Consider the following 15,322-nt stretch of genomic DNA (forward strand, 5'->3'; position numbering starts at 1 on the left):
AAGTAACTAGTTAGTAGTAATAACTATATAATAGTCGTATGGCAAAGGTATGTTTTTCCCCATCCAAGCAGTGGCTCTCAGGTAGGCAGCCAACAGAAGGCACCCAGGGACCATGTCCATGTGCTCAGTCTGAGTCCTGGTCAGGGACACAAAAGAAGAGTTTACTGTGCATGCATGCATCCAAGGGCATAATATAAATCTAATCTACAAAACAGGAAAAACAATATCATGCCAAATAATCTGAAACAATATAGCTGCTAGCCTAGAAATCTAGACGCACCCTAGCGGCAGCAAATTACATTTGCTGCCAGGGCTAGAAGATGGATCTTGCTGTTGGCGAACAGCTTGACACGAGTTAAGCTTTTTTTAAGTTGGCAAAAGTTTTAACTAGCCAACTAGCTCCACTGGTGGGAAAACGCATTGGGACGCGTTCTAGCGCTGTCCTATTGCGTGCAGAGGGAATTTGAAAGACAACCAATTATCCCGCCCCTCGGACTGAGCACTGCGAATGGTGAGTACCCAGACCCTACATTTTAATGTGGGTCTGGCTCGTCAGGCTATATAGTTGCATATAATGTGGCAAAACTCAATAATAATGATGTGAGTACCTGAGTATTCTTGCACCGAGCTGCACAGGCACATTCACATGCCCCACTACAAAATGTTCCACTTTTTTGACATTGCCTGGTACTGCACTGACTTTCACTTTCCTTGCATCCACATATCGTCAGCTCCAAGCACCTGGCCTGTACAGGTTCTTTGGTTAAAAGCTGGGGGACAAGCATTCCATCCTTCATGTGCCAACCACAACTGGTTGGTAAGGGCAACTGTGGATGGGTCACTGGTGACTGTTTCCACTGAGTTGGTGGTAAAGTATCCACATTGGCTTTCACTTTCAAAAACAGGGCACAGCGAACATCATGGATTGAAGTGCTGGTCGTTTTTGGATCATACAGTTTGCAGACAAACTGTTCTGCTGAGGATAGAATAGCTGGACTTGGTACTTCATCCTCACCAAAGTTGTGGAGAAGATGAGAGCACTGCTGGAACACTTTCCACGCCATCCTTTTTCCTATTCCAGTGACCTGACTGGTAGTGTCACATCCAGTGATGGCATGAAATGCCAACAGACCATCCAGAATCTCATTTGACATTTTAATATCATGCACTTTAATGTAGCGTGGTTTCTTGGCAGTTCCTGCTTTCATCCAAATTTCTGGGCTCAGCAGGTTGCAAACACAAGATGCAACAACAGTACATCTGTGTCATTGCACTGAATGATGAGCCTCTCATACCCTTTGGTTGTGGCATCATGAGGTTGTGCCTTCATCTTCTCCACAACTTTGGTGACGATGAAGTACCAAGCTATTCTATAAGTATAAGTATAAGTATATACACTTTTGATCCCGTGAGGGAAATTTGGTCTCTGCATTTATCCCAATCCGTGAATTAGTGAAACACACTCAGCACACAGTGAACACACAGTGAGGTGAACCACACACTAATCCCGGCGCAGTGAGCTGCCTGCAACAACAGCGGCGCTCAGGGAGCAGTGAGGGGTTAGGTGCCTTGCTCAAGGGCACTTCAGCCATGCCTACTGGTTGGGGTTCGACCTGGCAACCCTCCAGTCACAAGTCCGAAGTGCTAACCAGTAGGCCACGGCTGCCCCAAACCTCAACAGAACAGTTTGTCTACAAACTGTATGATCCAAAAACCACCAGAACTTCAATCCATGATGTTCACAGTGCCCTGTTTTGGAAAGTGAAAGCCAATTTGGATACTTTACCACCAACTCAGTTATGTTAGGATGGAATGTTAGGATGGAATTAATAACTATATGTCAATTAAATATAATTTGTGTTACAACCTGGTACATTAATGAAGTCAAATAGCACCATAGACTACCATCTACAGTTCTACATTGCTGCCTTGACATTGACTTACAACTTGTGCAGCATTGCACTGTCTCTCCCTACAAGCTTTAAACTTGGCTTGACTCCTTTCCATAGATAGGGTACTGATTGATAGAGGTTATGGGATACTATGTCATGTTTCCAAGCTGATATTCACTTTGAAAACTGGTTCTCTTTAGGTGAAGATTGTTTTTTTCATGTTCTAGTTCTGTTCTCTTACACTGTACAATACATGTTCATTCTGACACTTCTGCAGACAGCCCATGAGTGTTGGCTTTCATGTGATACCATTTCTATGTATATGGTCCTTGTGGTTGTGGAGATATTCAACATTTAGTGTTGATATGTCATGTTGAGCAGGAAACCAACAAATTGGCCTGAAATTGCTTAAAAAATACACAAAAAATACACAAATACACAAAAAAAAAAATCAGCTTGACAACCACCCTTATCAAAGTCAAAGTCAGCTTTATTGTCAATTTCTTCACATGTTCCAGACATACAAAGAGATCGAAATTACGTTTCTCACTATCCCACGGTGGAGACAAGACATATTTTACCAATTTTAAGTCCACAGACAAACATAACATTCAAGTAAACAAAAAAGTAAGTAAATAAGTAAATAAGAGGGCACATATAATGAAAAAATAAGAGCAGCAAAATTTGGTTGAAATTGTGCATAGACAGTCAATAAAATAAAATACTAGTGCAAAGTCAGGCCAATAAGAGGCTGAGGTAGTTCTGTTTGACCTAAGTAAGAAATAAAGTGGCATAGTGGTGCAAGTTATGTAAGAGCAGCAGAAGTGTTGTGTTTTCAGGACAACAGCAACAAGTTGCAAAGTGTACAAGTGTGCAAGTGGAGTGGTGCAGGCGGCCATTGTGGGTCCAATGTCCAGGATGTTATGTAGCTGAGGGTGGAGGGGGGAGAGGAGGGAGAGAGTTCAGCATCCTAACAGCTTGGTGTATGAAGCTGTTGGTGAGTCTGGTAGTGCGGGAGCGCAGGCTTCTGTACCTCTTCCCAGAGGGCAGTAGATCAAACAGATTGTGAGCGGGGTGACTTGCATCACTCACAATTTTGGTCGCCTTGCGGGTGAGGTGGGTGGTGTAAATGTCCTTCAGGGAGGGGAGTGAAGCACCAATAATCCTTCCAGCTGTGTTCACTATGCGCTGCAGGGCTTTCCTGTTGTATTCAGTGCAGCTTCCGCCCCACACAGCGATACAGCTGGAGAGGATGCTCTCAATGGTGCCTCGGTAGAATGTGGTCATGATGGCTGGTGGAGCACTTGCTCGCCTGAGTTTCCGCAGGAAGTACAGGCGGCGCTGAGTTCTCTTCACCAGTGATGCTGTGTTGGTGGTCCAGGAGAGGTCTTCACTGATGTGCACCCCCAGGAATTTGGTGCTGCTCGCTCTCTCCACCACAGCACCGTCGATGGTCAGTGGCAGGTGTTGGGTGTGACCTCTCCGGAAGTTATGATCATGCTTGCACATAAATTGGATTATATTGCACATTTGCCCAAAATTACAGTAGGTAACATGGAAGAAAATGAAAGCACTTTGGGGGGAAAAATCCGCTTTTACCACTTATAAGAATATGGTGTTAAAATGGACAAAAAAACATTTTCTAAGCTGACAACCTGGCTAGAACACATGCTAAGGGGTTAAATATTAATACTGGATAGGTTGTATGCTTGTACCAAAAAGTGTCCGACAGAGTTTTAATATCAGTTTTGGCCCCCTGACTACTTCAAGGAAATAATAACGAAAAACATACCATGTAATAAGTTACCACATATATTTTACATTTAATCACATCATCAAGGCCTATCAATTATAGGCCTATCAAAAAGACAAAATGGAAAAAAAACTAGGGATATTAACCTACCATTGCCATTTTACTTCAGAATAAAGTGATAGCCTAAAGTTTAGGCTATCTCAGAGGTCTCCAACTCAAATGAGCTGGGGGCCACTTCTGCCAATTTCATCTGATTGGAGGGCCACATCAGTGTTAAAGAATAATACAAAAAAGAACGGCTATTTCCTAAAATGCAATGTTTTTTTTCAAATAGGCTACTGTATTTTCACACAACACAAAACTACAAACAGAAAGTGCAAGTATTTGTATCTATTTTTAGACACCTGTGCTAGCAATAAATATTAATACAAATTATAAAAACAAACAAAAAAGCATAAAAACAGGTAGGTGTGTGTGTGTTTCACACCAAATAAAAGTATTTTCCTCTCATAACTTTTTTAAACCTGACAATAGGCGTCAGGATTAAGAAAGCAACACCATTGGATTTTTATATAAAAATTTCAAAAGGCCATGGCTTGAAAGTGGTCAGAGATAAAGTCCTACTGTAAATGTAAAAATCTTTCAGTATAAACACAAGTTTATGAAGGGGGTACATTTACCCATCTAATTTGCCACTGGATGGCAAGCACCTCAAATTATGCACCTTTCAGTAAATACTGGATGAACATATTTGAGCAGGCCTTACTTTCTTTTTTGTCATATTACCCACATAACAAATTAACAGGAAAACACCTAAGATGTAGGCCTATACCAACAATAGTAAACTATTACTGGCCTATAACCACAAGGCCTACAATTAACCTGGTCAAATCAGTTCCTATCGAGAGTGACTTTGTAGTTCTTCAGAGCCCTATTTCTACTAGCCCTGCTGTCTGTACCATGTCCATTACGGACACTATCATCACGATTACCACTGCAACCTCCGAGGTATGTTGGGCAGAGGATCGAAATAAGCATGGTATGCTTAGTGGACATCGTCGTATAAGTTACACGCAAAGACGCACCTCCATTCACAGATGCACCGTCACTATCACTGTCAATAGACGATCGATCATAATCTCCAAAAGGATATTCTCCTTCAGAATCAGAATAGGTGAATAACATAGACTACCTAAGACTTCATCACACCTGAACGTTTTTCAACATTTGGTGTAGGCCTATTTCTGCTTCATTTTGTGCAAAACTATGGCCTGCATCGCGTCATTACAAATGCACGTCTTCGTGTTTCTCGCGTGTAAGTATTTCCTGAAAACTTTGTGCAGCGATTTTGGGTTTGAATCAAGCTCTGGATGTCTAGCAAATATATTTGTATATATATATTTGTAGTGGAGGAGAGTAGCCTACAAATTAGATTTGTCACCGTACTTGGATCTATCGTCTATTTTAATCAGTATCGTTGTTTGTCGCAATTAAAAATACCCTCAAGGGCCGGATTACATTATTATTTTGACATACGTCGCGGGCCGGAATTGGGCCGGACGCGGGCCGGGAGTTTGAGACCCCTGAGTTATCTACAACTAGAAGCTACACTTTTTATTGTCGTCTACACTGTGCTCATCTCAAATTTTGCATTGCCTTTAACAGACATGTGCCAATCTGACCCAGTCCTGTCTGAAACCTCACAGTGCTTACAATTATGGAAGAATTATGAGTCGAAGTAATAAAGATGCCTGGTTCAGAATATGCAGTAAGCCTATTTCCTCTCACTGAGTCGTCTCTGCACATCTTAGCCCTGAGTCCTCCAGAAGTTGGACGGCAGTTTGTGGGATACGTGCGTGGGTGAAAACACTTGGGGTATTTTAGGACAATTTACTGATGGAAGCTGAAGAAAAGTAATGCTATGACCATTCTTTAGGCTACATTCAGACGCAAAATTAATGTCATAATATAATGGGTAAGTTATGGGCTAGGGAAGTCATTCTCGTATTATGAGCGAAAAATAGCCTGACGAGCCAGACCCACATCAAGATTGGGATGCCTTTAGATTTCTAGGCTAAGCAAGAAGGGGAAAAACGGAGGAAATAATGGGTCACTGACGTAAGGGGGGGGGGGGGGGGGGGCTTAGCAGGTGCTCTCCAGGGTCCTGAAAAGTGTTTACGGATCATTTTGATTATACATTTGAACTAATGTTTAGTTGAAACGTTTTTGTGCACCAACTTATTTCAAACTTTGAATTCTAGTTTTACAGTGTTCTGGATATTTTGTATTTTCATTGGATAAACATAGCCTACATTCCACATACTCTGACCCTGAAGAGTTACATCTCATTTTCAGGTAACGTGCATAGTTTGTTTGAGCAACATGTTACTGCAGTTGCCATTTTTGATTGAAGGCTATTTTTACAAAGATGCTGAAAGAGCCTCTTCCATTTCTTAAAATGTATCCAAAATAACTATTTCCCAATAAAAGGTTGATGCACACAGTGGTTACGTTGCTGCTTTGGACTATAGAAAATTAGCTCGGCTCTGTGAATAAGCAGAACGAAATGGCGCAGAATCCAAACCAACTGCAACGAGAGAGAGATACTTGCAGAAAGAGAGAGAGGGAGAGAGAGAGAGAGAGAGAGAGAGAGAGAGAGAGAGAGACAAAGGGGACACAGGGAGAATCTGTTTCCGCGTTTTTGCAAGCGTTTTTTTACAAGCAATGTGGTTTTTATTGCGTTTACCGCTGAGTCGGAGACATGATGTTGAAGCTCTAAAAGTAAATAAAGTAGCCACTCCGAATTCTTGCTCACTCCTTCATCCACCAACCCCGCCCTCTCTTTCATTCTATCGTCTCTCTCACGCACAAACGCACACATACACGCACACTCACAGCCAAACGATAGAGAAAGCCTCTGGCTGTGATGGCTAAAATAAGACGGTTTAATCATGACTCTGGCTCTAGGCGGTAATGCAGATGCGGATGCCTGATCTCAACTGGATGCAAAGGAGGGAGGATCTCAGACTCGTCCTCCGGCATAATCAACATTCATTTTTCTGAAGTAGCGTACATGACGCGAAGATGCAGCGGCAGACATGAAAACGCTGACCCTATAGCCTATTCTTGAAAACCTCTTCTACAGAAATAGCATTGCGAATCAGTGGAGTTATAACCAAGCATTTGATAGGGGCCTGTAGCCTACTGGACACTCCATGCTACCCACTTTAAGGACCACAGGGAAAATTGGACTGACACCGGCTCATCTGTGTTTCCTTTTTGAATTTTGAATGAATTTGGAGCACAACAAAAAAAGACAATAATCGCGCATTACTAATCAGGGTAGGACCAGTCTTTCCAGCTCCCTCCCACGACGTGCCCGGCACAGGACTACAGAAGCAGCAGTACGGCAGCATCAAGCCAACGCATATCTGGATGGGGGAGAGAACCGTGATCGCGAGTGTAATAAAAGGGGGACAGTGAGACCGGGCCACTCCAACCTATGCACCGTACGGACGTTTTCCAATCTGGCGAGCTCAGGACTGAGAGTCAGGTGCAGTGAGGGCGCATCAATGAGCGTCTCCTCTCGGGACAGAGAGCTCTGAGCTTATCCAGATCCATTGAAAAGACGCGGGCACGCAGGGGAAGAGGCAACGGCGAGTTAGGAAGTTTTGATGCATATGATCACAACCACCATGATTTTCATGATCCTTGGTGCCTCTGTTGTAATGGTAAGGGAATTTCCTGTATGCGCTTTTACCCTTTCACATAGAAATGCCCACCCGTTTGCCATTTTTTCAGTTTAAAAGAATTCAGCAGTCAATTGGACGGAATAGCCTAACAGAGAAGTCATGTGGCAAATAAATAATTAGCCAATGTGTAGGAAATACATTGGATCTCTATAGGTACACAGTAGCTTACCTACATCAATAATTACCTTAACTATAAATAAATAATCAAGTATCTTCCCTTCAGTATTTTTCTGTTTGTCCATTTCATAAATAATTTCTATATGCGTTTTCTGTAACTGTCCCCATGCTATAGCTGTCTATATAGCGGTTGTTCTGTTAGAAATAGTGCTTGTCATGTCCCGGTTGACTCGAATGGTTCTTTGCAGGCGATAGCGTGTTTAATGGACATGAACGCACTACTGGATCGCTTTCACAACTACATCTTACCGCATTTACGAGGAGAGGACCGGGTCTGTCATTGCAACTGTGGAAGGTAAATTTCAGATTATTATACGAGAGGGCCTACATTTTAATCAAACAAATGTTATCATCAGGCGCACTGGCATTTCTCCAGCCAATAATAACAGTTTCTATAGGCCTGTCGCCGGACGACTCCTGGTGCTGAACCGTTTTCTCATACACTCGAAAGCGAACATGCATTTTATAGGCTACACACTGCAAATTAAATGTAAATCCACAATTATGTAGGCCTACGGACAGTAGGCTAAAAGACTATGATGGAATGGTTATTTAATAAAACGTCAAAATGAAGTCGGAGACCGGGATTTATTTGGCCTTGGTGTTCAGGAATGGGAATCTTCGTTTCTCTGCATGGGTTTTCTGCGTATAAAGGTGTGTTTTTCTGAGGTTGCTTCACGGATATGGTACAGGCATTTCGCACTTATCTGTTTGACAAGATGAGGGTTACGCAATATTGAGTAGGCTATTGAAACAAAATAGGAAAATATTTGCACCTATTATATCACAGGCAAAGGAATACGACGAGGCTAAAGAGTAGCCTAGGCTACCAAGCGGAGTAGCTGTATGCAGGTATTAAAGCCTACTTTACAGAAACAGTAACTGTCTTCATATTGATGAATAGGTAACCAGTGGATATGAAGAGTGAAACCTTATGTCAAACGACAAGACGGGTAGGCTCTGTGAGTGCCAGTGGATCAGAGATAAGAATCATGCGTATAAACATCACTTTTCAGGGATTATGAGCGGGCTCACCTAAACTATTATCGGTTAAATTGTGTCATGGCATTCCTTGAATCTCCTATTAGCACTGTAACGATATATAATTAGGTACATGGCTAGTCTTTTTTGTCCAATAACCTTAATTTGACAATGCCGACTTGCACAAGTGGCGGTCAACCTCATTTTATTTTTTACAGAGTGCTTAAAGAGTGCTACTTTATTACCTTAGTTTTCGTTATAAATATGTAAGTTAACTTAATAAGGATTAATCCGGGTCATCCTTAGTAGTTTCCCAAAGAATGCCTAGATATTCTGTCAGTAAAACAGACTGTTATAAGAATAATGACTATATTGCTGGGCTGGTGCCTTCTTGATATGGTTATTGCATAATGGATGCTCTGATTTGATGAGTATTCACACAGATGGTGTTATACACTGCCTCACATGTTTGCTCCTTGTGTGCTTACTGACTGGACACAATGAAGCAAAATTGCCTGAGGTTCACAGATTTGTTCCAAAGTGTTTCTACTTGGGTTGGCTTAAGTTCAGAAAGTTCTGTATTCTTTATATTCTTGATCAAACTTTATCTATAGCACTGTTTTTGAAGCCTTAACCTGAGCTCAAGCAAAACATCAAGCAATAGCCATACATAGCTCAGTATTAAGCTGTGCTGTCAGGTCAACTTATTTAGCAGATACTATTCAAACCCTTGTCTTTATCAGAAGGTGTGTTTTTATATTTTTACAGTACAGTGTATATGACCTTCCAAATATTCAGCTGCTTATACATTTCTGTTTGACTTGGAGACCTGGACCTGGACTTTTGAGATGGATATCAGAGATGTGGGTCTCTGCTGTGTAGCTTGATGTACAGTAATATAAGTTGTTTCCCCCTATTTGATGACCATGGCACAAAACTATAGCCAGTATCATTGGGCACAGATGGAAGACCACTGAATTAACCCCTAGTGAGGTCACATTGTGCCTTCTAAAGTCAGTGACTATAACATGGCGAAGACATAACATTATGGTGAAATTCACATAATTGTCACACCCAGTGGTTAATAACAGAATTCTCTGACATTTACCCCTCTTTAAGTTAGAGGTGAGAGGGGGATTCCATGAAAAGTGGAAACCCTGTGCTTACTTTCTGTCCACATGAAGAAAGCAATAGTTAACACATGGAGGGAAAAGTAAAAGTGCTTCTTCTGAAAGGATTTAAAAGAAAGGAACAACACCTTTGTTGTTAGAACTATTTAGCAAATCAGAAATGACAATGACTCAAAGCTTGATTAGGATTTTATGCATCATTTCAAGCAAAGAATATCTCCTTTTTACACAATGTTTTTACTCCAAATCTGGAAAGAAGGCATTGAGCATCACATAAGCACACATGTGTCTTAAAGCACACTGCAGTCTTAAAACACTACACTTCTCATTCTCATTCTGAACCTAATGAAAGAAAGAACATCTGTCCCATCAAATACTAATGTACTGCAAAAGCACCATCTCCTATTTAGAGAGGAGGAGAGGGGGAATGGGTCTTGGCCCAAGATTGCAACATCTCGGTCTTTAGTTGGGAGGGGTGGACCACACATACTAGGGAGTTTATTGAAATATGCTCTGCATATGGTAATTCCTTTCCAGTAGCTCTCTCTGTGAGTTTTATGAGAAGAGTGACGTGAGCATATTGCTCAAATCTGTCAATTGTGTATCGTGTACAAATGGATGCAGTTGGGTACACACACATGTTGTTGTTGTATAAGTATGCAGTCAGCGACAGATGTATCTTTACCCTGACACAGCCTCACACATGTTTTGGTTGAGACATTCTGTGTGTCACTGTGTGGAAACTTGTGTAGTGGAAACAGCATAATAATGTATATTAAGGTATAGTCTCAGCAAGCCTTTAGTTGTAAAAATGTGAGTTTGTACAGGTCAAAGAAAACTGCAACAGAGAGATAAGGCAACGGTTTCTGCAAAAGTTGAAAGTGTTCAGCAATTCATGACAAAGCAAACACGATCAGCAAGCAGTGACACACATTTGTTACATAACATTCTTCAAAGCTTTTAAAAGAAATGCTTGCGTTATTTTGTTACACTTTATACTATCATAGCCTTTAGTAGTTCTGGCTCCAAGCAGCAGTTCCGGGCACACTTTGTTCATAGTTTTCTCTTCATGCTTCATAGGACTCCTCTTAACTGGTGTCTGTGTCTGTTTAGCTTCCTCTCGCTAAAGACTCGGGAGTATCTGTCACTTCTCATCCGAGAGAGAACGCTGGCTTTCTGACACAAGCAGATTAGTGTTTGTACCTGTCCTTAAAACCCCTCTCTTGCTCCTCTTTTCCTCTCAGTCATTTCAACATCTATTTCCTTGCTAGCCTAAACCCCCTTCAGTCCCCCCTGTGATAAATCACCTAGTCGTGTAGTAGTAGTAGTGCCTCTCAACTCCTCCTAACATCTCCACTCTCCACACATTTCAGGCACCATGTTCACTATGTGATACCGTATGATGGCGACCACTCCCTGGTGGACTCGTCGGAGAACTACTTTGTGAGCGACAGCGTGACCAAGCAGGAGATGGACCTGATGCTGGGCCTGCTCCTGGGCTTCTGTATCAGCTGGTTGCTGCTGTGGCTGGATGGGGCTCTGCACTGTGCCGTCAGGGCCTGGAGGGCCAGTCGCTACTACGGTGGGTGAGCGTTCCCGACGGGGTGGTGTTGGGGACAGACTAGGGCAGAGACACACTAACAGGTTTTAACTATACTCTTGTTGGCAAAAAGAGAATATTTCTCTCAAAGGTGAGAGTCTATGAGCTTTATCAAAGACCCTCTTCAAATAGCAGGTGAAGCTTTAAGGGATACTGTTTATATTCAAACTGATAGACTAGACCCTATAGGGTACAAGATTGCATACTTTTATGTTAGAGTGAAAAAGAATGGGGATTTACAGACTTGGTTAAATACACTGCAATCGAAAAAAAATACAAAAGTGAATTTCGAAAAATACAAAAGGACATTTATAAACTATGCAGTCAGAGAACTTTTGGGTTGTGTGCGGCTTATGCAAACATGCAAAACAACCTATGGACTGTGGCCGTTCTCTTCCGATATTATTCCATGGCTAAGGAATTGTTGATCACTGATCACTTGATGTTGACTGATGCTAGCCATTATGGAGAAAACAACATTTGACCCTTTCGTCATCAAACTGGTAGTTTCATTAACATTCACCACACCAGCAAAAACATCACTTTGCTTTAATTAACCTTCCACTTTGCGGCATGAGAACTCACATGATACACAAGGCGCGAGACCGCAAAGAACAATATGTTGCCAGGGTCTTTGTAACCGCATAGTCCTTCAGGGGTAAAGTGATAGCCATGTTGAGACTGGGAGCTGAAGTAGAGCTTTTAGAAGGAAACACTTTCAGATTTACCATGTTCAAATATCCCACAGGGAGCCGGTTAGAGGGCTGCGCAGTCCAGATACCGAGAGATGAGAAGAGGGGCAACCCACACCAAGAGAGAGAGAGAGAATGAGAGAGAGAGAGAGAGAGAGAGAGAGAGAGAGAGAGAGAAAGAGAGAAAGATAAATAACAAGCAGATTGATGTGCAAGAACAACATAGTCCCATGACAGGTTCTAGTTCAGCATATAAGGGGCAGCTCATAATATCCCACATGACAATGCTCAGAGGTAGATTGATGTGCTTATAACCATATTCAGCACTTTAAACACTGCAGTGAGCACATGCCTATGCATTCTATTCATGCATGATAAGAGCTAGCATAGCAGTATAGCATTATAAAATCACTTTGCACCACTATGCATCAAGCACCATGCTTTTGACGGCGTCAGGGAGTAACAAAAGGGAGGGGACTGGTGTGGAATGTGTCTCAGAAGGGATGATGGGGATACCCCTGAAGTGGTGCAATCGCAGCAGCCTGGGAGAGTGTGACGTTGACGGCAGGTCAGGCTCATTTAGCCTCTCGGAGATGGGGAGAGAAGGTGAAGCTGATGGAGTACGATGTGGAGGCTGAAGGCAGGTGGGGGTAGGGAGAGGGTGGAGTAGGGGTTGGGGGTTGTGGTAGCGGCGAGGGGAGATACCGCCATACCCCCACCCCCAACACCTCCACCACACGCATGCACATACGCACACATCCACACTCTCGCCTGCACCCTCGCTCCTCTCTGGGTGCTATAAATAGATTGTGAGCAGCTGGAAAGAGAAGGCGAGCAAGGGAGAGACATGTGTGAGGACACACACACACACACGCACGCAAATACACAGCCGCAGATTCTCTTTCACAGAAACACACATACATACATACTGCATCTAGTGGAACACATTGATTTCTTTACCCTCTCTCAGTCTTGATTTGCATACTTTCCTTCTCCATCTTCTATACCATCTCCTTCCCATTGCAGCATATCCTTGACATACCTTCTCCCTTAATCAGTTTTCCATTCTTTAATTCAGCCTCTTTTCAAATCCAAATTCAATAGTTTTGGCACGGTTGTGACATTTACAGGAATCTTTCATTAAAATCTAAATAATGTGATTAAAAATTGAGAATAATAATAATAGAAATTGATGACTTAGCGCAAGTGCTTGTCCATCTTGTATTCTCCTATTTGAACAAAGGGTGTTTTACCCCACCCTGTTTCTTGCATTACATTACTGTTACAATTCTGTTTGAGTCCATCTCCATCGCTTTCTTTTTTCATTTCAAATCAGGGTGGAAGTAAAAAAAGAAGAAAAAAAACTTGCCCCCTTATTCTGTTGCTCTCTGGATACCCTTCACAGCAGTCCTTGTAGATGGCATACCCATTCACTGCTATAAATAACTCTGCCCCCCCCCACCCCCACTCTCACACACACACCCTCCCCGCCTGCCTGCAACTCCCTCCTTCCCCCACTCCCCTCCCCACTTCCATCAGGGTGATGTGTAACGGGCCGTGTTGTCTGGGGAGCTCTCATCCCTCTCTCTTTCTCCCTCTCATCCCTCTCTCTCTTTCTCCCTCTCATCCCTCTCTCTTTCTCCCTTTCTGTCCCGCCACTCCTTCCCGTCAGTCCAAAGTCCCCTCCGGCACGACTGGTGCTTTCTGTACAAGCTAAGAAAATGGACACCTCAAGAGCGAGCTCACCACTTGTTAACGATTTTTTAATTTATCTTATTTCCTGAAATTACGCCATAAATCTAAAATATACCATTTTTATAGTCACTGCTCAAGAGGAGGTTGCATCCCATTTTCACAACTATAGTACCTCTTACACATCTATTTAATTAACTGCTCTTCCTCTCGCCTCTACAGCAAGCTACACTAAATTGATATGCAAAGATTTATATGAAAGTAACCATGTATTTATACCTATTTATACCTATTCCAAAACATTTATAAAGTGTAACATATAAAAATTAAATATGGACTACTAACATAAAAAAAGCAGAATGACAGGCATCTTTAGTCTGGTGGAAGAAAACCCTGAGGTGTAAACAGCAAAGAGTATTATGCCCTTTATAAAGTCTGCTCCATTTTTTGGGTGTCCTACTTCTGATGTCTCGCAGCCTCATTTTGTCTCCTTTTTTCCCTGCTTCCAGACACCCCTTCCTGGTCATGGCTCCCGCAGTTCTGTAACCTGCGAGACCTGCGCAGACGTGCGCAGCTGCGGCAACTCGAGGACTCCAGCGGCAACATGGTGCACATCAAGCAGAAGCTCTACCACAATGGTCACCCCAGTCCCCGTCACCTCTGACTCTTGACAGCGTTATTGCCAAACTGCCCCATTACCAACTGCTGCCTCAGAGACCCACTGTCACTGGCCCGACACTGTCAGTACCACCTCCTGGACTCTACGATCCCCCCCTCAACACGATTCAGTATTTGAAAAAGAAAACGTCAGAAAACTAAAAAAAAAAAAAAAAAAAAAACTCAAGAGGAGAATTAATTGCCACCAAAATTCTAACCTTGTGTCCATGTCCAAATATGTTTGCAGGAACAAATTATTTTTAAGGGTCTCTGTTGTACATTTTTTCCCCCTCCCTTCATTTGTTTGTTGTTGAAAACTCGGCATGCACTTTTAGAATGGGGGTTGGGGAACAGGCAGTTTCCAAATGGGGCAATGAGACTCGGGTTTCAGGTTTGTTTCTTTGTTTTTTTTTTTAATTTTCCATTGAGTTTTTCCAACAGAGGGTGGGTGACCTTTTTTGGGGAGGGAGTAAGAATTTGGGTCTGGGTTGGTTCCATGGTTTTGTGATGGCATAGTTAGAGATAACTGCTCATGTAAATAATTATAAATATGGTTTTATGGGATTTCAAAGATAACACAGGGTTGGGGGAGACGTAGTTGGGGGACAGGTCACTGGCTGTAATGAACAGCGTGGGCATGAGAGGAATTATGGGGAAAAAAGACTGAGTGGTGCGAGTGGAATGGACTGCAAGAGCTTGAATAAGAGTGAAGTGATCTCTGTTACTGACTGATAAATTAGCTTTGTTACTTAGTGAAAATAAATGAATGTATTAATTTTATCTGTAAATACCCGAGAGGGAAGGGAGAGACAAATTGGTGGTCAGGGTTCTCTGCGCTACATTGAAAGTTACCCGTCATGAATTGAGAAAGAGTTCAGCACTTGCCTTGTCTTCCCTACACTGTGTCCAATAGCCCTTCCTGGTTTGCTATTTAATAACTCCATATTCAACAAGAGCAACCAGCCTGCCAGCAGAGAGAACCCTGACCTGATTTCC

At 42.5% G+C, this 15,322-nt stretch overlaps 1 protein-coding gene across 1 annotated transcript; it reads left to right on the forward strand.

The window, feature by feature from the left end:
- The first annotated feature begins 7,525 nt into the window (after positions 1 to 7,525).
- On the forward strand, positions 7,526 to 14,741 carry tmem240a (transmembrane protein 240a). The gene is made up of 3 exons (XM_076276135.1): positions 7,526 to 7,869; positions 11,059 to 11,267; positions 14,179 to 14,741. Exons 1-3 carry the CDS (start codon positions 7,778 to 7,780, stop codon positions 14,331 to 14,333), a joined length of 456 nt encoding a protein of 151 aa, XP_076132250.1. The 5' UTR covers positions 7,526 to 7,777; the 3' UTR covers positions 14,334 to 14,741.
- Positions 14,742 to 15,322: the final 581 nt, after the last annotated feature.

This window comes from Alosa pseudoharengus, unplaced genomic scaffold (genome assembly GCF_046254945.1).
Source record: "Alosa pseudoharengus isolate Yale_2024_CS ecotype anadromous, Long Island Sound unplaced genomic scaffold, YU_APseudo_1.1 YU_APseudo_1.1_scf_9, whole genome shotgun sequence".
Classification (NCBI taxonomy): Eukaryota; Metazoa; Chordata; class Actinopteri; order Clupeiformes; family Clupeidae; genus Alosa; species Alosa pseudoharengus.

What these genes read in the sequence shown, in the direction of transcription:
- tmem240a (XM_076276135.1), top strand. Translation starts at nt 7,778, where the DNA reads ATGGACATGAACGCACTACTGGATCGCTTTCACAACTACATCTTACCG. An exon ending in TGTCATTGCAACTGTGGAAG is followed by an intron (nt 7,870 to 11,058) that starts GTAAATTTCAGA and finishes CACACATTTCAG; the next exon opens with GCACCATGTTCACTATGTGA. An exon ending in GAGGGCCAGTCGCTACTACG is followed by an intron (nt 11,268 to 14,178) that starts GTGGGTGAGCGT and finishes CCCTGCTTCCAG; the next exon opens with ACACCCCTTCCTGGTCATGG.